At 50.3% G+C, this 23,945-nt stretch overlaps 8 protein-coding genes across 8 annotated transcripts; 4 read left to right on the forward strand and 4 right to left on the reverse strand.

The window, feature by feature from the left end:
- Positions 1–8: 8 nt before the first annotated feature.
- On the forward strand, positions 9–1,437 carry ACHE_20870S (uncharacterized protein; the record flags this gene model as incomplete). Its single annotated transcript, XM_043285221.1, has 4 exons — positions 9–76; positions 130–245; positions 297–917; positions 971–1,437. The coding sequence occupies 4 exons, from the start codon at positions 9–11 to the stop codon at positions 1,435–1,437; spliced, it is 1,272 nt and encodes a 423-aa protein (XP_043133934.1).
- A 93-nt stretch (positions 1,438–1,530) lies between these two features.
- On the reverse strand, positions 1,531–6,246 carry ACHE_20871A (uncharacterized protein; the record flags this gene model as incomplete). Its single annotated transcript, XM_043285222.1, has 3 exons — positions 1,531–3,399; positions 3,453–5,852; positions 5,929–6,246. The coding sequence occupies 3 exons, from the start codon at positions 6,244–6,246 to the stop codon at positions 1,531–1,533; spliced, it is 4,587 nt and encodes a 1,528-aa protein (XP_043133935.1).
- An 881-nt stretch (positions 6,247–7,127) lies between these two features.
- Positions 7,128–8,693, forward strand: ACHE_20872S (allantoinase alX; the record flags this gene model as incomplete). The annotated part of the gene is made up of 2 exons (XM_043285223.1): positions 7,128–7,640; positions 7,692–8,693. 2 exons carry the CDS (start codon positions 7,128–7,130, stop codon positions 8,691–8,693), a joined length of 1,515 nt encoding a protein of 504 aa, XP_043133936.1.
- Positions 8,694–10,527: 1,834 nt separating this feature from the next.
- On the reverse strand, positions 10,528–11,488 carry ACHE_20873A (TMEM199/VMA12 family protein; the record flags this gene model as incomplete). The annotated part of the gene is made up of 2 exons (XM_043285224.1): positions 10,528–11,172; positions 11,231–11,488. 2 exons carry the CDS (start codon positions 11,486–11,488, stop codon positions 10,528–10,530), a joined length of 903 nt encoding a protein of 300 aa, XP_043133937.1.
- A 314-nt stretch (positions 11,489–11,802) lies between these two features.
- PRF1 (tubulin-binding prefolding complex subunit PAC10) lies at positions 11,803–12,637 on the forward strand (the record flags this gene model as incomplete). The annotated part of the gene is made up of 4 exons (XM_043285225.1): positions 11,803–11,825; positions 11,922–12,162; positions 12,240–12,470; positions 12,530–12,637. 4 exons carry the CDS (start codon positions 11,803–11,805, stop codon positions 12,635–12,637), a joined length of 603 nt encoding a protein of 200 aa, XP_043133938.1.
- Positions 12,638–13,268: 631 nt separating this feature from the next.
- atg26 (UDP-glucose:sterol glycosyltransferase) lies at positions 13,269–17,503 on the reverse strand (the record flags this gene model as incomplete). The annotated part of the gene is made up of 3 exons (XM_043285226.1): positions 13,269–13,559; positions 13,616–16,180; positions 16,238–17,503. The coding sequence occupies 3 exons, from the start codon at positions 17,501–17,503 to the stop codon at positions 13,269–13,271; spliced, it is 4,122 nt and encodes a 1,373-aa protein (XP_043133939.1).
- Positions 17,504–18,584: 1,081 nt separating this feature from the next.
- On the reverse strand, positions 18,585–19,658 carry ACHE_20876A (DNA-directed RNA polymerase I subunit RPA34; the record flags this gene model as incomplete). Its single annotated transcript, XM_043285227.1, has 2 exons — positions 18,585–19,335; positions 19,399–19,658. 2 exons carry the CDS (start codon positions 19,656–19,658, stop codon positions 18,585–18,587), a joined length of 1,011 nt encoding a protein of 336 aa, XP_043133940.1.
- A 349-nt stretch (positions 19,659–20,007) lies between these two features.
- On the forward strand, positions 20,008–22,825 carry grc3 (putative RNA processing protein Grc3; the record flags this gene model as incomplete). Its single annotated transcript, XM_043285228.1, has 5 exons — positions 20,008–20,086; positions 20,152–20,572; positions 20,621–20,750; positions 20,802–21,113; positions 21,164–22,825. 5 exons carry the CDS (start codon positions 20,008–20,010, stop codon positions 22,823–22,825), a joined length of 2,604 nt encoding a protein of 867 aa, XP_043133941.1.
- Positions 22,826–23,945: the final 1,120 nt, after the last annotated feature.

The raw sequence follows: 23,945 nt of genomic DNA on the forward strand, positions 1-23,945 counted from the left end.
AGAACAAAATGTTCGTCTTTCGCCCCAAGGATCTCCCTCCTGACCCGGTCTATCCTGCGGATCTCAAGAAACTAGGGTAAGCCATATCTTCTCTCTCAGAGCAGGAATAGAATCTCACCAAGAGCGTAGGTACTTCATCACCGACAACGACCAGATCAAAAAGATCTCAGACCCAGAGCAAGACTTCCAATTCAAAATCAACCGCAACCCGCGCTGGAATGAAGCCCAACGAGAAGCCATGAACGGTGAGTCCTCTCCTGCTTCGCTTCAATAGAGGAAGAAGCTAATTCCTACAGCTTGCATCCGCACCATCGTCCACTCCCGTCTCCGCGACCAGGGCATGACAACTCTCCGTCTCCCGCCAACCGCAAGCCCCAAAGAACCACATGTCCCGATCTTCATCTCATCTAACCTCTCCACCGCCAAACGCGTCGTCGTCGTCTTCGGAGAACCCATCCAAGACGTCGGCATCTGGGCCTACCGAAGCGTCGGAATGCAAGGTATCAACGCGGGTTCAGCCGTCTCGTTGGCGCAGGAGATCCTCCATCTCCAGAAAAAAGACGACCAGCAGCAGCAAAAGCAGGTCCCAGAATCCACCGACAAGCCGCAGCACGTCACTTCCGACACAGCCCTCATCCTCGCGAACACAGGCCAGTTGATCTGGTACTGTGGTGGCCGTCGTGCTATCACCCATGCTAGCTGGATGGCTCTCCCGCGACGTTCGGCTGTTGATCCGCCCTATAGGATGACGGGCCGTAACTCGATCCCTGGGAATGCTAACTGGCAGGAACATGTGGAGAGTGTCTTTGAGGAGGTTCTGGCTGCGAGGGGCCGACTTGTGAGGGAGGATGCTAAGATTGATATCATTGGGATTTCTGAGGGTGGGCTTGGTGCTATTCGGTATTTGGCGAGTGATTGTACGAGTCCTCATACCCGTGCTTTGTGAATAGATTGCTGATATCTTGAATAGGGTCCTCTTGGAGCCGCTACATCAACGCAATCTGCCTAGCCAGTCCCCTCCATTTCGCAAACATCGATCTAAACCCATACGACAACGACAACGAAGCCGAAACCGAAACCGAAACAAATAACCAAAACAACCCCAACTCATTCGCATCCTTCCTCCTCGCCCGCGGCCGCGCATATGTCGTCTCTCCCGAACCCCGCGGCGTACCTGTTCCCGGAATCGAGGATCATGGCTGCAACTGCTTCGCGTCTGGGGAGGAGTTGAATATCGAATGTGTTATGGGCGCTGCGTGGAAGGAGATGATGCAGTGGTTTGAGAAGGTGCATGCGGATCCGGAGTATTGTGAGGATCAGTATGATGTGAGGACTGTGGAGGCTAAGGGAGGCGTTCTTCCTGAGAGTGGTGTTCAGGTTGTCCATACGGGAGTTGATAATGAGGATGAAAGTGGAGGTGTTGCAATTGAGGTTTAGGGTTCTCATTCAGATTTGATACAAGGTATTTAACCGGGTTATGAAGATGAATATATGAATTAGCGCAGGAAGTCAAGTCGTTATTCCAGTCTATCAAAAGAAACATCTACTCATACGCCGCCCCACCGGCACATCAATCTCCACATACTCCCTCCAAATCTCCCTCTTCCACTCATCTAACGAAATAATCCTATCCCCATACGGCACACACAACCCAGGAACTTTCTTCATCTTCTCCGTATCCCACTTCGGAATATACAAGAAGTCATGCCCCCTATCACAAATATTCATCTGCAGCGTCCCATTTTTGAGTCGCTCATAGCAGTCCCGGTCGAAGGTTAGATTGATGCAATCCCGACACCACCACATTTCACTCGCAGTCGTCCAGCCATAGCCGCAGTTTGCGTCGCAGACGGCGAATATGGGACGGGAATGTGAATGAGAGGCTTTTTGTTGTTCTTCTTGCAATTCCTGCAACTGTTTTTGAAGCTGTTTTTGCTGTTGCTGGTTCTCCTTCTTGGTGCTGCTGTAGTTGTCGATGCTGCTTTTGCCGGTGGTGTTGTATTTTCGGTTGAGGACCTCGGTGTCTCGTCGGGTGCTTCGTCGGTGTTTTCGGGGTTCGGTTGTTTTGGTGGGTTTCTGGGCGTCTCCCTCTCGAGTTATGGGCATGGAAGCCGGGCTTGTTGTTCTCTTGCTGGAGTCGAAAACGGTTTGTTTTTCTTCTGGGGAGTCTTCGGGTTCTTGATCACCTCCGAGTCCTGCCATGACAACGGCTGCGCATGCGTTCTTGTCGTCTTCTAAGGGCAGAAACACGAGCAATAACCGCCAGTATGCCAGATAGTCATTGTCGTAGTCACCGTCGGACAAGATCTCTAGAGCCATCTTCACCACACTTCGAGCAATCTGCTTGGCTCTGAGTTTGTCACCCTGCACATGGTAGTATCTTGCAAGGTATAACTTGGCTGGAAAAACAATGTTGTTCTCGGACGTTTCATCCGGCAGGATACTCGATATCCGCTCCAAGTAGGACCTGGCTATGTCGGAGTCTCGCTCAGCCGCTCTCGCGCGCCGGAGGTAGAGAGGCGCCAATTTCCGTATTAAGTCTGGAAGGATGTTTTCAACTTCGAGGACTGTTCTGGGAAGGTCGTCTTTCAGCGCGAGTTCCCACAGTCCAATCGCTCGCTCTTCGTTCTCGGGCTGCTGGTAGACAGCATTTGCGTAGTAGTAACGAAGGTAGTAGAGACTGGTGCACACCTGGCGTTTCACGGCGGTATTGATAGCGCTCTCATATATCCTTTCCAGGAAGTCAAACTGTTTTGTTTCGATGGCGGTTTGTAGCAAAATTTCATGGAGACTCTCGTGAGCGGCAAGTTTCACCATCATATCTGCCAGATTCTGTGGATCGCCCGTTGGCTCTTTCTGGATTGTGTTCAACAAGTTTACGATGTCTAGCCATCGTTGTTGAGAGCGATATTGCTCCATTATGACTAGAGCACGATCACCGCCCGTGTAGTGTGCTTTGACTGACCGGGTATGGAAATGGATTGCTCGATCGAACTGGCCTACTCCCCAGTATCTCTGTCCCAGGTCAAACAGGATTTCAGTTAGTGATTTTTGGAGTCTGAGTTTTCCAATCAAGTCGTTGTCTGTTTCAAATCGTTTTACTATCGCTTCCAGAATTTGAATGGCTTCGCTGTTGGAGGTCGTCGCATGTGCTAAGTAATAAGAAGCTCGCCAGTTCTGGGGATCCAGTTCTAATGCTCGACGACATCTAGCCTGAGACTCGGAGGCGAACGAGAAGCTCTCAAGTATGATGGCTACTTGGACTTCCCAGAGACTGTCTTTTTCCTCGATTTCTAAAAGCCGCTGCGACCATTCCTCAACTTCATGAATCCTGTCCAGACTGGGCGCCATCAGGTCAACTGACGTGCCGCCTGCTAAGTACTCGTTAGAGCCCTCGAGCTAGAATAGAATTAGCCACGCTCTTCGGGTGAACCACGAAGAGAAAGACAAACCTTGTCAAGGAAATCAAAAAGGAAAAAGAACGCATTCCGAGCAAATGGCCGCATAGATGGGCACCGCAACCAGTGCACTGCCATCCTCTTTGCAAAAGGCAAAAGCAGCACCTTCTTCGGGTCCGAGCTGGTCATAAGCTCCGAGATCCATTCCCGATCCTTCAGGTTCGAAATCTCAGAGATAACTGCTGAATCTCCAAACCATCGTAGGACCTGCTCTACGCCGACGTCACTGTCCAACCATGTGGTACGGATTTGCGTTCCCAATGGTACAGCCTTGGTAGCATCATCAGCCCAGACTAATGCATCTGTTGCAGTATCTTCGGTGAACAACTTCAAGAGGCGAGGTCCAACAGCACTCTTCAGGTCACGGTCCGCAAACGCAAGATCCACTGAGGATAGATGCTGAAGGACGTAGCTAATGGCGTACGGACGTAGGATCTCTGACCGCTCGTCTCTCTCTTCGGTGAGGATGCGTAGGCAGGTTAGAGCCATCTTGATTTCCGACGCATCTTTGTCGTCACGGTAGATGCGGCATCGCTTGCCACTGAGTTTTTGTTCGAAGAACGTCTCAAAGTCAAATTTGCCATAAACTTCTGGTGGGCAAACTGTACGAAGGAAATGTCTGACGATTGACACTTCATTGGGCTGGACTCGCGCTGAGGTGTCGGGGCTGGAGTCCTCCTGAATGACCTGGCTTTTCTCAGGAATCAGCTCCGGAATCTCATAGGAACTGAAATCGATATCGCCATCAGTGTCGATGTCAAACAAATGATACTTCAGCGAGAGCTTTGATTCAAGCGGTAACAGTGAGAGCTCTCCGCTCTTCAAGTAGAGCACAGATGCCATCTGGTAAGGCTTGAACCATTCTCTTCCATGAAGGATCCAGAGGATAATTTCATTGATCTCTGAGAGTTCTTTGGGTGTCCTCGTATTGTTAAGCTTATCGATGTCAGCAAGGATCTGCTGGGACCGTTCCTTTCCGGCGTCTGCGAGAACACGATCGATGTCGTTCACATAATCCAGCGAGCTGATGCGCTTTAAGACAGTGTTAATCCTGAAGAAATCACCTGCGGTCCTTTGGCAAAGGGTATCACAGATCTTTTTCCGCAGTGCTGGAACCCCCATTCGTGCAGTGTCCTTGAGTGCATCAATACTGTTCATTCGCGACTCGATGAACAATTCCACGTCCGATCTATTCCTAGCACTGATTGGAATGCTCTGGAAGAACACGCCTTTAACGGTTGCCAGCTGCTCAAATGCTCTCGTATGTCCGTTCAGCAGAATCCGGATATGTCGGTCCTTCCAAAGCTCAGAGGCCTTCTGAAGGAACCTAACGAAGCCATCCCCAATCACATCGCCTAGGCCATCGATGATAATGAAGAATGTTGCGTCCATGCGATCCAGGTCGTTGTTATCAAAAAGGAGCTGCGACAGAATCTCATCCGGATCCAAGTCTTTGGTCTTCTCGCAGATGCTGGCAACAGACTTCAGATAAGATGCATCAGACTGGACGAGTTGCCAGATTATAGACTTGGCGATGATATCGAAATGGTTGGCTTTTCGGACTTCTTCTTTGGACTCGCCCTCCAGAAAGTAGAAAGCTACCAGGGTCCGTGAGCCCGAATCTTCCGCGGCACTACGGTTACGGAGACTTCGAATAATTGTCGAGGTCAGGTAGCTCTTGCCGGAGCCTTCAACGCCCTTGATAGCCAGAATGGGCGATCTGCCTTTACGATTGCTCTCCCACGCGGCGTATCTTGGGTCGTCAAAGATCCATTGGCCGGTGCCAGGGACAACTGACTTGCGATAGTTGTGATAGTTCCGGTGCCAGTACGGATCAGGCTCCTTCTTTACGGGATCGAGTTTGTTTTCCTCGAAGGCTAAAGTCTTCAAGACAATATCTCGTCGACGTTTGATCTCATGTTCTTTTCGCTGGTCGAACCGATCCTCCATCAGGACGTCAATCTTCTCATCCATCTCATGGCTAATGGCCAGATTCTTTTGAGTGTTGTTAACGGCCTCAGATACAAAGTTAAACATCTGAGCAGTGACCAACCGACCCTCTTGGTCCACAAGGCTGGCCATCTTCTGCAGCAGGTCGTCAATATCATTGTCATCGAGGAAGAGGATTTTGGTGAATACTCGTAGCTTCTTGCGTTTGGAGCGACTGAGCTCAATAGTCCGGTCACAAACCTCGACAAAGAGCTGCAAATGTTGACAGGCGACCTTAGTCAGTTTGGCATCCATGCCACCCCGAACATAGTATTCCAGGCGGCTCAGGTACTGAGCACATCGATCCAGGAGGTCAGCCAGACTCTCAAAGATGCCCTGGTAGCCTTGCCAGGCCGAGATCACGTAACTGATGACATTGAAGCAAAGATCGGTAGGACCAAAGACCTTAAGGCAAAGAACACAGTTAGATAGCGTTCTTGTAATCGTGCGATGGAAACCTGATGAAACGGGAGATTCTCACCTCAGATGCTCCCTGAGAGACGATTTCCCCGACAGTCTGAATGACTTGCAAAGTGGTGTTGAAAGTGGCACGGATGGTGTTATAGACCTTGGCCTTGGAGGAAGAAGATTCCTCCCGGGATTCCTGCGCCTGATCAAGCCGCGCGAGGACACCATCAATGGACAAATTGGTTTTGATCTTTTTGGTATCGCCACCGGCCAGCTGGATAACCCGTGCTTGAACCTGAGCCCAGATGGCGGATATTTCCTTGTTGGCGGCAGCATCGAGGCTAGTGGGTGTTGAGTTGCTGGCGGGGGTGGAGACGTGCTGGACAGTCATCTCGACGGGAGATGGCTGGTCAGCCGACGTTTGGGGAAGAGAAATCGGCAGTCATCCGGAGAGCAGACGAGGATAATGGAATAAATATTGCCCAAGCTCTGTCAGCCTCGCCTTAAGATGCAGGATCTTGGCTTGACGCTTGTTTGGCGAACCAGTTGGCACGGGGCAAAAGACCCCCCGCCGTGGCATGCAAAACGCATGCTGAGCGGCGATACATCATTCCGAATGCAGGATTGAGTGTCGAGTGGAGGGGACAGTTCATTGGGGGCGATCTAGAGAACTCTGGGTGGAATTGTGATGAGATGGAAGGAGGAGCGGTGGTGGTGGTAGATCAGAGGGGGCAGATGACCAGATTACGATATCATGTGACGATTGATTCAACACAGCCGTTTCTTACAAAGATAATCAAGTATCACAAGATAAAGCAGGAGAAACCACGATTGCCGTCAATTGCACTGGTACGAAATTTCCGAAACGGGTAATATTGAAGCTATCTGAGTCATGGTCACGTGGCTGTGGCAAGATCTCAATTCCTATTTTCTCCAACATTGTCTAGACTTGATTGAATTTAATAGGTAATATACTTGGTAATAAGAATTGCAGAGAATATGAGAGATTTATGCATAGAGTTCCGCTCAATTGCGGTGTGGATTCGATCGAGTAAAATCGCCGTTGCCATCGAGTAATTCCAGACTCCGATAGAAAACGATAGCCGATGGGTCTCCCGAGATAAAGTCGCCTCTTATCTCGTTTTCTCTGGGGATTTCTCTTCCTGTGGCGTACAAGCATTCTCTTTCTCTTTTAATCCTCTCCATTCTTCTTTCGCTTCTCTTTCTTGCCTGTATACAGTCTTTGTTCTTCACTTACAGCCTACACTCGCTATGGCCTCAACTACAACCACAACCACCGCCATGGACACCATCGCCGTCGTGACCTCGTCTCGAGCTGTGATTTCCGGCCGTCTGACTTCAGCCACCATTGTCATCTCTCGTCGCACTGGCAAGATCACTGCTGTCTTTGACTCGGTCATTCCCGCCAACGAATTCCCCGAGGGAACACCGTATACCGACTATTCGCCCCATGTTCTGCTTCCCGGCTTGGTCGATGCCCATGTCCACCTCAACGAACCCGGCCGTACTGAATGGGAGGGATTCTATACTGGTACCCAGGCTGCGGCCTTCGGAGGCGTCACCACCGTCATCGACATGCCTCTGAACGCCATCCCGCCGACAACAACTGTTCCCGCCTTCAAGGAGAAGCTCCAGGCCGCTGAGGGCAAGTGCTGGGTTGATGTTGGCTTCTATGGCGGCATTATCCCTGGGAATGCTTCCGAGCTCAAGGCCCTTGTCCATGAAGGCATTCGCGGCTTCAAAGGCTTCCTCTGTGACAGCGGTGTAAATGCGCCTTGCCCCTTGTGTGTAAAGTCAATAGCTTACCCATCTTAGGTTGAAGAGTTTCCGATGGTAACTTCCGAGGATATCAAGAAGGCGATGATTGAATTAGCAGATGAACCTACCACCCTCATGTTCCACGCGGAGATGCAACCGCACGATAAATGCCAAGGAACCGGGACACAACACGAGGAATCCGGACCTGTCGAAGCATATTCAACGTTCCTGGCATCCAGACCATCCTCTTGGGAGACCGGTGCTGTCGAAGAGATTCTTTCCCTGGCCCATCTCGCCCCCAAGCTTAACCTGCACATCGTTCACTTATCTGCCATGGAGGCCATTCCACTTTTGCGCAAGGCTCGTTCCCAAGGCATCCCCATCACAGCAGAAACCTGCTTCCACTATCTTTCCTTGGCCGCAGAGGAGATCCGGGACGGAGACACCCGCCACAAATGTTGCCCACCGATCCGCTCCCAGCTGAACCAGGACGCTCTCTGGACCGAACTGGAACGCCACGGGGACGACGAAGGCGTCATCAAAACCGTTGTCTCGGATCACTCGCCCTGCACACCCGATCTCAAACACCTCCCCGCGCACATTCCTCCAGGAGATGCCGACAGCGCACACAACGGCAGCTTCTTCTCCGCCTGGGGTGGTATCTCTTCCGTAGGTCTGGGCCTTCCCATCCTCTGGACAGAACTCAGCCGCCGTAACGGTCTCACCTCCGCACCCGACGACGCCAACACCAAGCGTGCTCTCCAGGATATCGTGCGTCTCTGCTGCGCCAACACCGCCGCCCAGGTCGGTCTGCAGTCACGAAAGGGTGATCTGGTCCCCGGTTACGACGCGGATATCTGCGTCTTCGACGACACTGCTGAATGGCTCGTCGAACCGAACACCATGCTTTTCCGCAACAAGTGCTCGCCATACCAGGGCCGTGTTCTTCGCGGAATGGTCCGCGAAACCTGGCTTCGCGGTGAAAAGATCTTCAGTCGGGATGCGGGGTTCAGTAACAAGACTCCTTCGGGCAGTCTCCTATTGGAGAAACGGGTTTGATCCTATCGTCCCTTCGTTTCTTTTCTTGGTTTCCTTTTCTTCTCCCTTCGTTTGTCCCATTCGATCGACGGGACTGTTGACAAACCTACAGTCAACTTTCGAGACGACCACTTTGACCATTCGACATGATTTGACGACATAATGATCTTGGTTATGGCTCCTTGTTATGACTCTCGTTATGATCGCTAATGAATCGGCAGATAGCATACAGTAGCTAGATCATAGCGTAGATATTCTAGTTAGTAGAATTAATATTTTCATTCTATCAGGACAGTTCTCCCCTTTAGCATTTCAGTGATATATCCAACAGCTGGAATCCCAATTAACAATCAACCAGACCCAGAAGCTGGATCAATACTAGCCCTATTGAAAGATCACACTTGCCTGATATTATTCGAAAAAACAAGACATTATCCCATGCACCTTTCCTGTCCATCCTTCCTTCTACTGGCATAGCTAACAGCGCAAGCTGCTCCGTACTCAAAAAGATATGATTTGATGAAACGAAAGGAGTGAGCATAATACTCCTCCAGGGTAATACACCTCTCCTGCTCCCCGGAACCCCGTCGATACAACTCGACTCGTACTCACAGCTCTCTCTCCCGGCGAAGCGACAAGGGCCTTGGCCCCGAAGGTGAAGAGGCCATGCAACTTCACGAATTTTCCTCCGACCTGTCCCAAACAGTCGGGATCATCGATCGCAACCGAATCCCGCAATTTTCACTGCAGTTCGCGTCACTGCACAGCTGTGCCCATTCCTCTGTCTTGAGAGTCACGGTCGAAGAGTTGATGGACGCATTGATGGTGGTATTGGCAGGATTAAGGGTGGAATTGGTAGCCGGGGCGGCGAGGGCAATGGCGGCGACGATGAAGCCAGTAGTTTTTATGGTGAGGTTTATCTATAAAAGAAAAATATTTGTTAGTATAACTGCCTATTGCCATCGAAGAAAGGGACGGAGTAGGAAAGGCGAGGAAGATGGTTGAGCGTACCTTGCCGGAGAGTCAAAATGAAACTTCGAAGCCTCTGAGAAGAGCGAACTTCAGGTAGGAAAATAACTTTCAAGTGGAGATTGTTCTGTTCCTCACTTTGTGGATAATGGAAGAGGATGGCAGGTATGGGAAGTGAGGGCTCTTATATAGACTAGCAGCTAGGGACTCATTCACTGTTAACTCCATAAAACTGTTTGAAAAAGGGGCATATAAACAGAGAATTTTTTTTGGCATGATCCATCAAGCAGTGAATGTCTGGGATGATATTGTTGTTAGTCAATGATGAGTGATGTTTGTCATGTAGTGAATGCTTCCATCTCACATTGTACATGTCAGGACTGTGGTCCTTTTATATAGCATTGGATGATGATAATGGACAGCATAATACATCCCCTAGGCCCTATGGTAGTGGTATATATATATAAAGACGGAGTGCCAGAGGTGAAATGATAGATGGACTGTAGTAAAGAAAGATGATAATCTGATGTAGAGAACTAAAATACAGGTGGATGACACGGCCACATTTATTGATCATCACATAAAGAACGCGTCTATCTGGAATGTTCTGTATAGCTGCAAGAAGAGCAGTCATTCTGTTTGAGTACAAAATGGTGACTCCTCTAATAGAGATGAGTGTCAACCCTACTCCATGCTGGTCGGGGAACTGCATTGATTCGAATAAGACTAAAGCAATGTGGGCTAAAGTACAAGAATACAAGATACTGTAGAAACGATGGTCTAGGAGAGATATATGTGTGGGAGAAGAGCGCTACGCAACGTGACGAGATGGTATGTTGTGTTGTTCTTATGTCAATGGTATCTATTCTCTATTCTACTTAGCTAGTCAACCCTTCCATTCCTGCTCCTTCTCCTGCTCCTCCCATCTCTCCCTCACCCTCCTCCGTATCCCTCCATTCGCACCACGGCCCCAGATTTTCTCCTCGTCCCCATCCACCTTGTGCACCTGTTCATCGGTCTCAGTCTCCTCAGACCTACCACCAACCTGCTCACTCCCAACAACTTTCTTCCTCTCTCTCATCTTCTTCTCCTTAACCCTCGCATCCTCCGACTTGCCGAGGTAAATAGCATAAATCAACACCTCCGCCAACCCAACAAGCAGCGCCACAAAAAGACTCAACAACACGCGCACCGGCTCCGACGCCCCACGCATATCCTTCCCCCTCCACGCACCCGCAACTGTTGAAGTGAGTATATCCGGTGTCGAGAACTTGCTCAGCGCCCAGTATGTGCTGAAACCCGTCAAGAGCACGGAGAGGAAGATGTTTAGGACAAGGGAAGGGGTAAGAGGGTCTTTTGCGTCGGTGTCTGAGGTGTTTTGGTCGTGGATTGCGGAGAGGGTTGGTGTCGTGGAGGTGAAGATTGGTGATGGGCCCTTGGTTGTATAGGTTGAGGAAGAGGTCATGCGGTTGTAGGCGTCTGCTTCGACGGCTGCGAGGAGGCGGGACTTTTGGGCGAGGTATTCGGGGCTCTGTATTGGTTAGCACATTGCGAGAATTTGTTTATTATTTTGATAGAGAAGGACGTACCGGTTCTGGCTTCTTGGGCGGCGGAGGCACGTACACCTTTGTCCCGTGAAGGAGCGAGTTCAAGGATGTCGGGGTGTTGCTGTCGCCATCGTGACCGTCTGAATTGCTTTTCAGGTACCGCGATAAACCAATCAGTTGCTCGTGTAAAATTGGAGCATTCAACTTCAAAGAGTCCGGAAGGTCGAGGTCCTCGCGACGAGATTCTGGGATGGCCTCAATCGCGGAGAGGATGCGCGTGGTGATCACGAGCTGAACCATGCTGTGAGGCTCAAATGCGATGGTAGAATAAAAGGAATATGCTAGGATTTGTCAATCAATTCATCACGGGTTCTTTTATAAAGTGCAGGTATGGTGGTAGTGAAAGTAAAGAGAATATTGATGCTCTCCGATACTTGTCAAAAGGAACCTTTCCCGATCGGGAAAAAGAGCTCCCCACGCGATGCTGTCACTGAATAGCCTCGTCGCCGCTCTCCTCACCATTCCACCTCTCTATCTTCTCGCTCTCTCTCTCTTTCCTTCTATTCAATTATTCTTGGAGTCGAGCCTGTCTGCCGGCTCCCCGTCCCATCACAATGGCAGACAAATCCACCTCAAGGTGAGCGAAAAAATAATCACTGCCCCTCCTGCATCGATTCCCCCATGTTGTCCTCGTCGTCTATACCAGAAACAAACAATACTAATGAAGAAACAGCACAGTAACAGCCCAAACCAACCCCCGCGGAATCCCCGTCGCCCCCTTCGTCGACAACGTCGCCGACTACGTCTCCTCCCGCGAAGATGTCGAACCCACACTCCGCCGCTTCCAGGAGATGATCTCCAAATATCAGTTCATGGAAGTCAACGCGCAACGGCGCGCCGTCGGCCTCCGTGACAAGATCCCCGATATCAAGAAGACGTTGGAAATGGTTCGGTTTTTGAAGATGAGGAGGGAGGTACGTTACCACCCACTCACCCAGCATGGGAATTCATGGACGAATAAGCCAGGATACTGACAACGGGGAATGAAAAGTCAACCGAATCCGACCTCGACACAAGTTTCGAACTAAACGATACCCTCTATGCCCGCGCCTCGATCTCGCCCGCTGATACCGAGGAAGTGTACCTCTGGCTCGGCGCTAATGTGATGCTGGCCTATCCCATTGGTGAAGCAGAGGAGATGTTGCAAGAGAAACTCTCTGCGGCGCAGTCGTCGCTGTCGAATTGTGAGGAGGATCAGGAGTTCCTGCGGGAGCAGATTACGGTATGTCCACGTCCATTCTTTTCGCTTTACAATTTTGAAGCTTGTGCTGATGGTTACAGACCCTGGAGGTTGCGACTGCTCGTGTGTACAACTGGGATGTTGTGCAACGGAGAAAAGATAAGGCAGATGGGAAAGGTGATGATAACCCTGAGAAGCCGGGTGGTTGAATTGGTGTATTATAGGCGCAAATTGAGATATCAGTTTCCTTTATTGCTTTTCTTTCGTGTGTTCATTTACAAATGGTAGAGTAGAAAAGCCCCAGTCAACAGTATAAGCTGATTAATTGAAACCATATGCCTATGGTCTCGAAAAGCCTTGCAGTGGGTATATATTCGTCTATATCGATACAAATTCTCTGCACCCAGCCATACACCGAAGCATTAACAACATAGGAAGGGAGTAGGAAAGCATCCAATTATGAATTATAAATAACTGCTGTACCATCGAAAACAGAAATGAAACCACCATGTATCAACCCAACTGGTCATCATGCGTTAATATCAATCTTGCAGAACATTGTAGCGATAGCCACGCGATTAGAACGTAGAACAAAAAAGAGAAGAGGAAGGCCGCGAAACTCCCAGCTCGCTCTGTATGCAATAAGAAATGAAGGCTCAAGCTCAAAAGATCTAGGCCTGCCTCCAAAAAAGAAACCGATGAAAAAGAAACAACTAATAACATAATGTGCATGTCGTAAAATCGTTATATCCATCGCATAAAGTAAAGTGTTGAATCAATCTCGAATAGTCGGTCATCGAAAGAGAAATAGCTGGTCATAGATATCCAGTAGTCCTAGAACTAAGACTCCCCAATTCCAATATTCTCATGTAACCGATCAGGCAGCATATCAATGTCGGAAATGGCTCTATCCCGAACTCTCTTGGAGAGGTCAATGTCCGTTTCGTCACCGACAAAGGTCCACTCTTCAATGTCATCAAGATCATCACTGGTCTCCGGTTCGTCTGCGTTCTTGGGAGATGGCTTCGGTGAGAATGGTGTGGATGATGCGATCGAGCGTTGTCGGGCAAGGGTTTTGGCGTATTCGAGGTCGCGGTAGATGGCTTGGATGGCAGTGCCAACTCCATCTTCCTGTAGGACGGTTTTAATAAAGATTCATCTTCAAAAATCAATGAGGTTGAACTTACGCTTCGGATCTGAGCACCCAAATCACGGGCCTTGATAATCATCCGTTCACTATGAGTGGCTTCCCATAGCGCCCTCGAGAACACGCTGACGTTCAATTTCTTCATGCAAATGCCCACGCCCAGGTCTTCGACTCTAGTTCCAAAGAAGAACTGGTCTCCAAAGAACGGCTTGATGATCGTCGGAACACCAGCGCGCAAGCTTGCCCCAGTCGTCCCAGCTCCGCCATGATGGGCAGCAGCATCGATTTGCGAAAATAACCAGTCATGCGGTGCAGCCTGGATCTGAAAAATCTCAGGTGGCAGAGGGACTTCCACTTTCACGCTGGCAGGGTCTCCGAGACGGTCTGACCATCCCTTTGAAAGGATGCAGCGGACATCAGCCTTCTGAACAGACTCGATGACAGTCCGCGTCAGCGCTTGCGGGTCCGAGACGACAATCGACCCAAATCCGATGTACACTATCTTTTTGCCGTCTGCACGGGCACGTTGAATGAATTCAGTAAGCTCCGCTGGTGGCGCCCAATCGGACCCTTCGCTGAGAAACCAATAGCCGGTAATGCGGATCCAATCCGGGTAATCGAGAGGCGGCACGACAACCGACGGCGAATAGTTGTAGAGAAAAGGGACCTTGTTTGGTTGCATCTTGTCTAGGGTAGTCGCCTTTAAACCGAGCTCGTTATTCCTCCACCGGTTCACTTGCCCTGCGATGGCTTTCCAGAATACGGTATCGAACATCACGTACGTGATGTAGTTGTAAGCACCGCCTAGTTTGCTCTCCGGGACAGCAAACGCATGAGGGTATGCCCGTGTTCTCGACCAAGGCATAGTGAACGCACGGAAGTAAGGAATCTGGAGTGCTTCCGCGATATGTATTCCCGCCATCGCACTTGGGGATTCAATCAAAAGATCACTGTCCTGGCAACTTGTCCACGCAGATGACAAAAGATCATCAATCCAGCCTCGGAATTTCGACGACGCTTCTTTGAGGAAGGAATATGTGAACATCCCGTTCTCCACACAAATGCGCATGAGCTCAGCTGGATCTCCGTCGACAGGAGCAAAGTCGATCCCATGCTTTCTCACCCAGGGCTCAAACTCTGCGTGCGTGGCGATCTTGGGCCTGTGTCCTTCTGCGATAAGACCTTTACATAAAGCAATATATGGCTGCACGTCTCCACGAGAACCAATGGTTAAACATGTGATCCTCAACGACTCCGTGGGCTTGAAGTTAATAATCGATGCACGAGGATCATCGAAAATCGGGTTGAGCTCTGAAGAGCCATTAAGCGAACCACGCGATTCAAGCGCGTCTGCACCACCAAGCCTAGCCTCCTGTAGCATGAGATGCTCGGCCTGTGCAGCCTCCGATTCGTCTCGTTCTTGCTCCGCAAGGATGCCAGATTCCATCATGAACTTCGCAGCTTCGAGATGCTGATGGAGAGTCACCGCACAGTCATCTCGGGAGTCAGACGTGTTGAACTCGAAGAAAAGCTCCTCGTGGCCTCGGATAATGACCACAAGCCCCTGGTAGCCAAATCTGAACCCTTTCTCCTTTTCCACATTCTCGACATCCTTAAGTGGCAGAATCATCTTCGTTCGAGTACCTGGAATAAGACTGCGGAAACAAAGCTTCTTTTGGCTGATGTAAATTTTGCCATATAGCGGGAGCACCCTATGCAAATAGGCATAATAGGTAGCTTGGAGCTTCTCCGACGGCGGTAGGGCGAAATGGGCGCGAAAACGATCACCGTATTTACAGCCATCTTCCTTGTCTTCGGGATCAACAGCTTGGTCCTCTGAGATGATTCCTTCGCTCTCGCCATAATGTCTTCCACCACCAGCCCACATTCCGGAGACCTTTTCAATATAACCCATAGATTCGGTTGCCAAAAGGCTGCTCATTGCCTTTGATCGAGTCCTCAAGTATTCGGCAAGCCCTGCAGCGCGCTGGAGGGGATAGACGCCAACTTTTACGAGCTCGTTCAGAGAGGCGGTGGATGATTGGACTTTGGAAGGATCCTGTGCGGCTTGATCGAGCCTAATGTGCTGAGCTTCGTGCCCGTCCCTTCTTGGGGAAAAAGATTGGCTGGCGTGCGGGGATGTGAAACGAGCCGTATCATCAGAATACCGACGGCCAGTAACGCCCCCTGCATCAGAAGGCTGCCTGCCCAGACTGTGTATTGTAGGGGCTTGGAAGACATCACTGCGGTTTAGGATCTGGCTTGCAGTTTCTGCTGTGTTTGGATGCCAGAAAGGGGATTCGCTCTCTTGGTCGATAGAATTGTCAAGCAGCCCAGACGAGTCCTGTTGTTTTACTGGTGGGGATCTGTCTAGTACGCCATGGCCAATGCTGCTGAGATGACTTCCACTCACGCTCCGTCTAAGTCTGCCAGTTTGGTCATAATCTGGAAGCCCACTCCCACCACTGGTTATTGACAATCTGTTTCGGACATGGCCTCGCTGAGGCGATGGGAGCTGTGAAGTACGGTTGCTTGACGCTTCGCTAACCAAGCCTTTCAAGAACTCGAAAACTTCTTGGCCAAACTCGAAGAACGTAAAAAAGTACTGCAAATATCAGCTACCGCAACAATTGCTTATGCCAGGGGAGTCAATGTCACATACCTCGTCGATTGCATATGTGTCACCATTGTCGAGCACTCGAATCTTCAACGTCTCTGCGAACTCCGCCATAGGACTTTCCTCGATATCTATGACGTTCTCAATTGGGAATGACACCTTGACGCTGTCGCCATCATTGTGTGTTTGGAAGATCACTTTCTGTAAAGCTTTAACCCATTCCTTGGCACTCGCAGGGCTGTCTGCCCTGAAGTAGTATGTCCGCTGATCCGTGGTGACTTGGAAGTCCCTTGTCTCTTTTCCTTTGTCCTTATCAGACAGCGAAGCCGAAATCCCATATCGTAAGTCGACGTGCCCACTGGGAAAGTACAGATTCGATGGGTCTGCATAGTAGGAGAGGACGTCTCCTTTCAACGAAAACCAGTAGCGATTATACTTAGGGCTTTTCTTGCCACTTTTGTGTAGATACCCGGATTTGATGGCAACAGTCGACTTCTTGGGAAGATACGCATAAAAGCAGATATGCCCCTCGGTGACATACATGTAGCCTTGTAAGAGCATGCTCTGCAGCAAAGCACAGGCGTACTCGACAACCACCTTCTCTGGTTTCTGGAAGCCAAACATTTCCATCAAACGGGTTGACAGCAGTGACGCGGACGGCTCTTGAGCGTCGTCCTGTGTGTTGTCTTTTGGTTCGGGTTGTGGATATTCCGTAGACGGCGTTTTGTTGTCAAGGCGCGCTTTCGCTTCGACCATCCGACTAAGTACCGGGGCCGCTCTGGGGGTTGCACTCCGGGGTCGCCTAGGTGGCGTAATCCGATGCGAAACTACCGTCTGACTGGCAGACATGTTCCCTCCCCCGTGCTTGAGATTCAGTCTCTCAAGAGGACTCAAGAGCTTTTTCTCCGAAATCGTTCTCCGATGGCTCCGCCCTCGCTCCTCCAGTGTACTCTGCGGCCCTTCCTCCGGTATCCCTGCTTCCTTTCCTTTACTCGAAGATCTGTCTTTCTGCGAGCGTTCTTCTCCTTCCCCTTCGCTCTCGCTCGATTCGTCAAAACGCGTGTGGAAATCTGACCTAGAGCCGACAGCAGCAATCATGGAGAATATCGACTGTTGCATGTAGTGCAAGTGACCATCTTTCGACCCAGAAACACCAGGAGGAGCTGTAAAGTCAACCTGTGCGTCATCACCGTCATGTTTCAGTCGTTCCGGTAAATGATGTGAATAAATACGTGTCGTAGATCTCGATTTCTTGCCGGGACTGAGCCGCTGCTCTAGTCGTCGTGGTGTATCGTCCCGAAGCGCCATCATGAAGGAAACGTGGTCAGGGTGGGCAGTAGCGAGACGTTAAAGAGGATATGCAAAGAATATAGCACAAGTTAAGGCGTCCTGACTTAGACAGGTGACAGGCACAAACAGGTGTTGGCTACGACCCAAGGGAGTTAGTTGAGCGGTATGCGGCCTTGTATTGGCGACGAACAAGTCAGATGCGGCACAAAGAGAAACCTGGAAAGGCTGTGTAGCAGATGATAGCAGTCATTAGTGGAATATTATTCGTCGAGATAGCACATAAAGAAAAAGAATGTACTCACGATGGTATTCAGACACCTACCTTGCTAGCTAACTGATAAGCCGCCCCGTTTGAAGATGGAGCTCGATTCAGTTATCAGAAAGGGAGGCGGATAAGACGGACAACCATCAAGACGTCACCATAGAAGCCATTTCTCAGATACAAAAAGAATCAAAACAAGACGAGAAGCCGGTGACCAAAATGACAACCAAGAGGAGAAAAGAAAATACATTGAGGGAATCGACAGGGTGACAACGGCGTCTGGCGTCACTCGCCTGTATCAGCTGCTGCTCGGGTGGAGGCGGCAACGGGCCAATCACGTAATGCGCATGTGATTGAAGATGAAGGTTGGTCCAATCACAGATTGCGCCACGCCTGGGGGTGCTGGCTCGACATTTGTGGTGTTGTAAGTTACGTTGTAATTTACGGTACCATCCTGCATGTCTGTGATACTTGGGAGTTGTACTCCGTATGTTTTGCTGGATATGCTATTATTAAGAATATATTATTGATTCTGTTATCTTGAAGATCTAATCTCACTGCATAATGTTACGGGGTCGGGGTCGGATCATGTCAGATTGATCGACCCGATACGGTGGACCGATATGAGAGTCTGATATGGAGTTTAGATACCACCCGGAAGAGAATATGGAAGTACTCTGAATGAGTCAATGCATTCTAGCAGACTAATAGGTATGTACAATACTTTACAACCAAAAATCAACCAATTCATACGCCATGATGCATTAAGATACAAACAATCCCCATCTATATCAACTTTTGGAAGCACAGATGAAGTGCCTTGAAGAGAGAAAGCTATGCTCAAGCCTTCTCTGCCTTTTTCCGCTTCTTCTCATCCTTGCTCTTGCTGGATTTCTTCTTCTCGGACTTCTCGTCGACGTCCATCTTGTCACCAGATGAATGCTTCTTCGACTTCTTCCGGGGAGCCGCGGTTGCTTGGGTGCTGTCTCCCTCAGTATGATGATGTTTCCGCTTCCGCTCCTCCTTCTCAGAAGACCCCTTGGGAACCTTGAATGTAGGCTTCTCATCCTCTCCTTCCGATTCAGAACTGGTACCAATCGTCTCTGCGGGGCCTTCTCCACTTCCCACGGGTCGGAAGCGCATCTTCAGGTGCTTGGGTTGTGTCCTGGGAGGCTTCTCGTAATCCTGCGCCGCTATCGATGTTGGCCCATTGCTCTCCGGAATACTGATCAACTCCTGAACGTGGTAGCTTTGAACGTTACTCGCAGGCGTGCTGTGGTATTTCTGGGTCTTCGAGTCGTGAAGGAAGAGCGTCTTTCCGTCCGCTTCGCCCTGGCTGATGCTATCTGCCGGTATCCCATAGTTCACGCCATCGTGTTGCAGGACCGGTTCGCCTTGCATGACCCTGGCTAGCGAGATCTCTTTCACTTTCGAGAGAGGGAGGAAGGACGGGGCGGTGATGTGGAAGACCTGCTTGCCGCGGAGGTTGGAGAGGAGGGACGAGACGTTAGAAGATGAGGACTGCTTTTTCGCGGACTTGAAGCCCGAGGGTGGTTTGAAGGCTTGCGGTTCGATGAAGGAGACATTAGATCTTGTTCAAGCAGTCAATGTTAGTCGCGGACGACAAATTTCAATCCCATGGTCTCTTTCTTACTCCTTCTTGGTAGGTTCTTCGCTCTTTTCTTCCTCCTCTGCGGAGGCTTTCTCCTCGCTTTCGCTTTCGCTTTCACTGTCACTCTTGCCGCTCTCGCTTTGGCTGGAGGCGTCCGATCCGCTTCCTGACTCTGATTCTCCGCTAGACGACTCTTCGGCTTCCAGATTCATATTGACGGGGGAGGACGATCTGCTCGATCCGCTTTCTTCACTTTCCGACAGCAGCGATGACGATTTGGGCTCTTGCTTGACCACAGCCATTGTGTTTATCAGAGAGGCGCGTTGTGAGGTATAGCTGCAGTCGTAAGGTTATTGAAAAAATTGCTTCCGCTGCGATGATGCGGAGAGCCAAGAAATTGCAAAAGGATCTAGTTTTTTATACCCAAGACCAATAGAAAGATAGAATATAAAAGGTAATAAAAAAAACAAAATTAACCCAATTAAACCCAGCTTAGACAGAGTCCAGTCCCAGCGCAGAGCCCGTTTGTTGCGAAGTTGCTTGTCGGAGACGATAACTTTTTTTCTGTCCGCGGAAGCACAGACCACCACCGCCAAAGACCCGCCGATGAAATATTATCATCGCAAAAAAGAGTGCCGGTCATATTTTACCATGAAGCATTCTAGAGGTGGCAGCCTCAATTCCGAAGAAGACACTATGAAGCGAAAAGCAGAAAAGCAGCAATCAGCCGGTAAGTTCCGTCTCCCCCTTGTTCGCGCGCGGTGACTTGCAAGAAACTTACTTGAATTTTTCTAGCAGCACCAGCAGCGCCGGTTAGCGCATTCGCAGCACGCAAAGCTCGGCAGCAGCAGCAGCAGCAGCAGCAGTCGCAGCAGGAAGATGTCGCGATTACGGTGAATAAGGCATTGGAGCTCGAATCGCAAGGAGAACCCCCATCTAAGAAAGCACGGCGTTTGTCCGAGAAGGAGAAGGAGAGTACGCCGCAGTCTGCCGCGGGAGAGGATGATAGTCAGAAGCGACTGGCTTTGCGCAAGAAGAAGGATTCTGGGAAGACCAAGAAGTCTGTGGATACACCATCGAAGATGAGGGAGGAAGCACGTACGGTCAAGAAGGAGGTCCAGGCTCCGTCTGATATAGAATCGGGGATTGAGCAGACAAGTGTCGTGGAGGCGAATCCTGATGATGCTGTTGCTTCAATCGACGGTGATGCTGATGGGTATGGTACACACTGTATTAGCTTCGATATGACGGCTGACAATTGCAGATATGAATCGCCGACGACGCAAATACCTGCCGAAATCCAGAACTTCCCTCTGTCCAAGACACGCTTGAACAAGAACAACATCGTCTACAGCGATGAGCATAAATTGTGTGTTCGCATGAAAGAGAAGATGGTACGGTGAAGCAGCCCAAATGGCGCAGATAACAACACTGACATTGCTCAGAACCTCACCTTGCTCGGACACTACGACCTCTGGGTGAAACGGGGAGTGATCAGCTTGATGGGAGCTAAACTACACCCTTCGCCTCGCGTTTATCGGGTCTACGCTCCTTCGACACACTCGCTGCCTGTGATCAAGTGCGTTGCTGGCGTAGGGGGTGAAGCGGAAATCGAGATCAAGTCTTGCCATAGCGGCATCTATCGCCTACGTGATATTTCTCCATTGTATCAACGAATATGGAATGGCAACAATACATCTGCTGATAAGCTCACCTTGAAGAATGCGCCGACAAGTCACAGGAGGACATTCTCAGTGGTAAGTTTCGTTTTATCCTTATCGCAGGTTAGCGGTCTAACAATGCCTAGTTGCATACGTCCGCAGAGGACTCTCTGAAACGACATTTAAGACCCCTTCACCTCGAGAAACAGTGGAGTTCGTCTATCAAGCATCTTTCCGAGCGAGGCGGACAGCTCCGAGCCCTGGTATGCGGTCCCAAGGCATCGGGAAAGTCTACGTTTAGCCGCTACCTCCTGAACCATCTTCTCAGCCCAGCACCACAAACCGAAGGTGTGCGCAGCAGCGCGGACGGTGTCGCATTCCTGGACCTTGACCCTGGGCAGCCGGAGTTCTCGCCCATGGGCCAGGTTTACCTGGCACATCTACGCTCACCATTCTTCGGGCCTCCGTTTACCCACCCATCCCTTGATAATGCTGCAGATGCATATATAGTTCGGGCACATCACATCGGCGCAACTTCGCCGAAGGAAGACCCAGATCATTACGTACTTGCTGCCATGGACCTGATGGACAGATATCGAGGTTTGTTGGCTAGCTACCCGCAATGTCCGCTCATCATCAACTACCCCGGCTGGATTTTTGGACTCGGGTTAGAGGTTGCAACATGGCTCGTGAAATCCCTTGGTTTGTCGGACGTTGTATACATGAGCGAAAAGGGCCCAGCTGAAGTTGTCGAACCTCTCGGTCAAGCCGCGTATGAGGCACGGACTCCCCTGATCACACTTCCATCGCAACCTACAGATTTCGTGAGCCGCTCAAGCGCGCAGCTACGTACTATGCAGATCCAGTCGTACTTCCACAAGACTCGTCCTCAAGCAGTCCAGAACACCCTGTGGTTTGACACGCCAACGTCGCGCGCACGGCCTATGCTTGTCGACTATGCCGGCCCGCGACAAGGGATTCGAGGTATCATGGTTATGGGATCGGAAATCCAGCCTGATCTGCTGCACGACGCTCTTGACGGAAGCATCGTTGGCGTTGTGGCGGTGGAAACGCCCAATGCAGTTATGGGCGAGACCGACACTTCTCTATGGAACGTGAACCAAGCAAATGCACCTGCAGAAGAAGACGATTCATCCGATATTGAAATGGACGGCTCAACACATCCAGCACTCAAGCAATCTGACGCAAGGACTAGCATGGAATCATACACCACGCGCACTGCAAATGAAGATCTTCCATACCTATTCGTCGGCTCCGGCAGCTGCAGCCCGCTTGACCCGAAAGCATCCCGCTGTCTGGGCCTAGCACTAGTCAGATCCATCAACACCAACACCCGAAAACTCGAACTCGTCACGCCCATCGCCGGAGACCATATCCGCCATGCACTAGAACAGGGACATGGAATCGTGCTTGTCCGCGGACAACTGGATAACCCCAACTGGGCGATCAGCGAGGAGTACTATGCCGCGCGAGCCGCAGCGCAACGCCACCAGCGTCGCGTAGCCCAGGCGCGGAAAGCCAAGCATGACGAGGAGGAAAAAGAAACGAGTGATAGTGATGGCGATGGCGGCGCAGATGATCGCGCGGCATTGGCCGCGACGGATGTGAAACAGCAAGCGCAGATAAGGGACAAACTGCAAGAGCGCATCCGACGAGCCAGTCAGGCGCCTTGGATGACCGTCATCGAAGACGATGGGAGACGGCAACGCGAAGTGGCGCAACGAGAACGCTCGCTATGGAAACTGCGGAAGAAGGCGTACGCCGGGAGTGGGAGTGAGATGGACTAGACGATTTGTACAGTACTTTGTACCCAATAGCATAACAACCATGATTCAGTCCAAACATATAACACGGAGTACTCCGCACTTCTTTAACAAATAACGATGCATCCATCTCGATACGAGAGCCTCACAGGGATGCTGATCTGGTCCGGTGATGTAGAACTGGATAATTGCTTTTTGGGCTTGCACCCCGTACATGCATCAAGTACCAAGGACCGGGATAATGGATGTGATCGGTCACGGCGAGATACGAGGTGCTACTTGAGCAATATTGCGGTATGGAATTGCCTCAAAGATAAGGAACTCACATGGATATGTAATTATGCAAATTCGACGGGGGTTCTTGACCGGAGGCCCGGAATACATACAAGCACAGGAATGAATGATACGGCAGTTGAATGTCATGTGAATCCACGTGATGATGAGGCTGTACACTGCACTGTACATAGTGGCGGGTCTCATGCAGAGTGCAAGTCCTGTTCAGGGGTAAGTACTGACTCACACATACATCTAGACTTCACAGGATGTGTTTCTTTATGTGTATCCAGCAGCAGCATCCGTCCCGAATGCTTATACAAAGCAAAGAACGGAAAACTATTACCTCGGGAGAATCACCAAAGTCGGTCGAGTATTAGCCGGATGATCAATAACGCGCGTTTCATCCGACCCGACTGTCAGTCAGCCACAACAATAAATTTGAATCCGATTGTCAGTGCATTTGTCCTTGTGCATACTCTTAGCGCCGCTACGGAGCACACTAAGCTTTAGTTCAACGCCCGGCGGGACTGAAAACGACGGCCCAAACTCTCTTTCAGCCTGTGCCGTTCGAGGCCGGTTCTGGAAGAGGTCTGTTAATAATCCAAGGCTAGCAAGTGGGAACCGAAAAGGGACAGGCGAGACATTGGTGCCTGACCTGTGTATAGCACTAGTATGAGGGCGAAGGATGCAGTGCAGGGAGCTATGGTCAACGGAAAAGATACCACTGTTGAGTACTCCGTAATACTACTGCATGAGCCGAACCGATGAACCGAGCTAAAATTGTCCATAACCGTTGAGCAAGCACAGACCAGTGTAGTGTGCAAAAGGAATACAGGTAGGATTCGGACGGAGTAGTACTACTCTGTAC

Source organism: Aspergillus chevalieri, chromosome 2, assembly GCF_016861735.1.
Source record: "Aspergillus chevalieri M1 DNA, chromosome 2, nearly complete sequence".
Classification (NCBI taxonomy): Eukaryota; Fungi; Ascomycota; class Eurotiomycetes; order Eurotiales; family Aspergillaceae; genus Aspergillus; species Aspergillus chevalieri.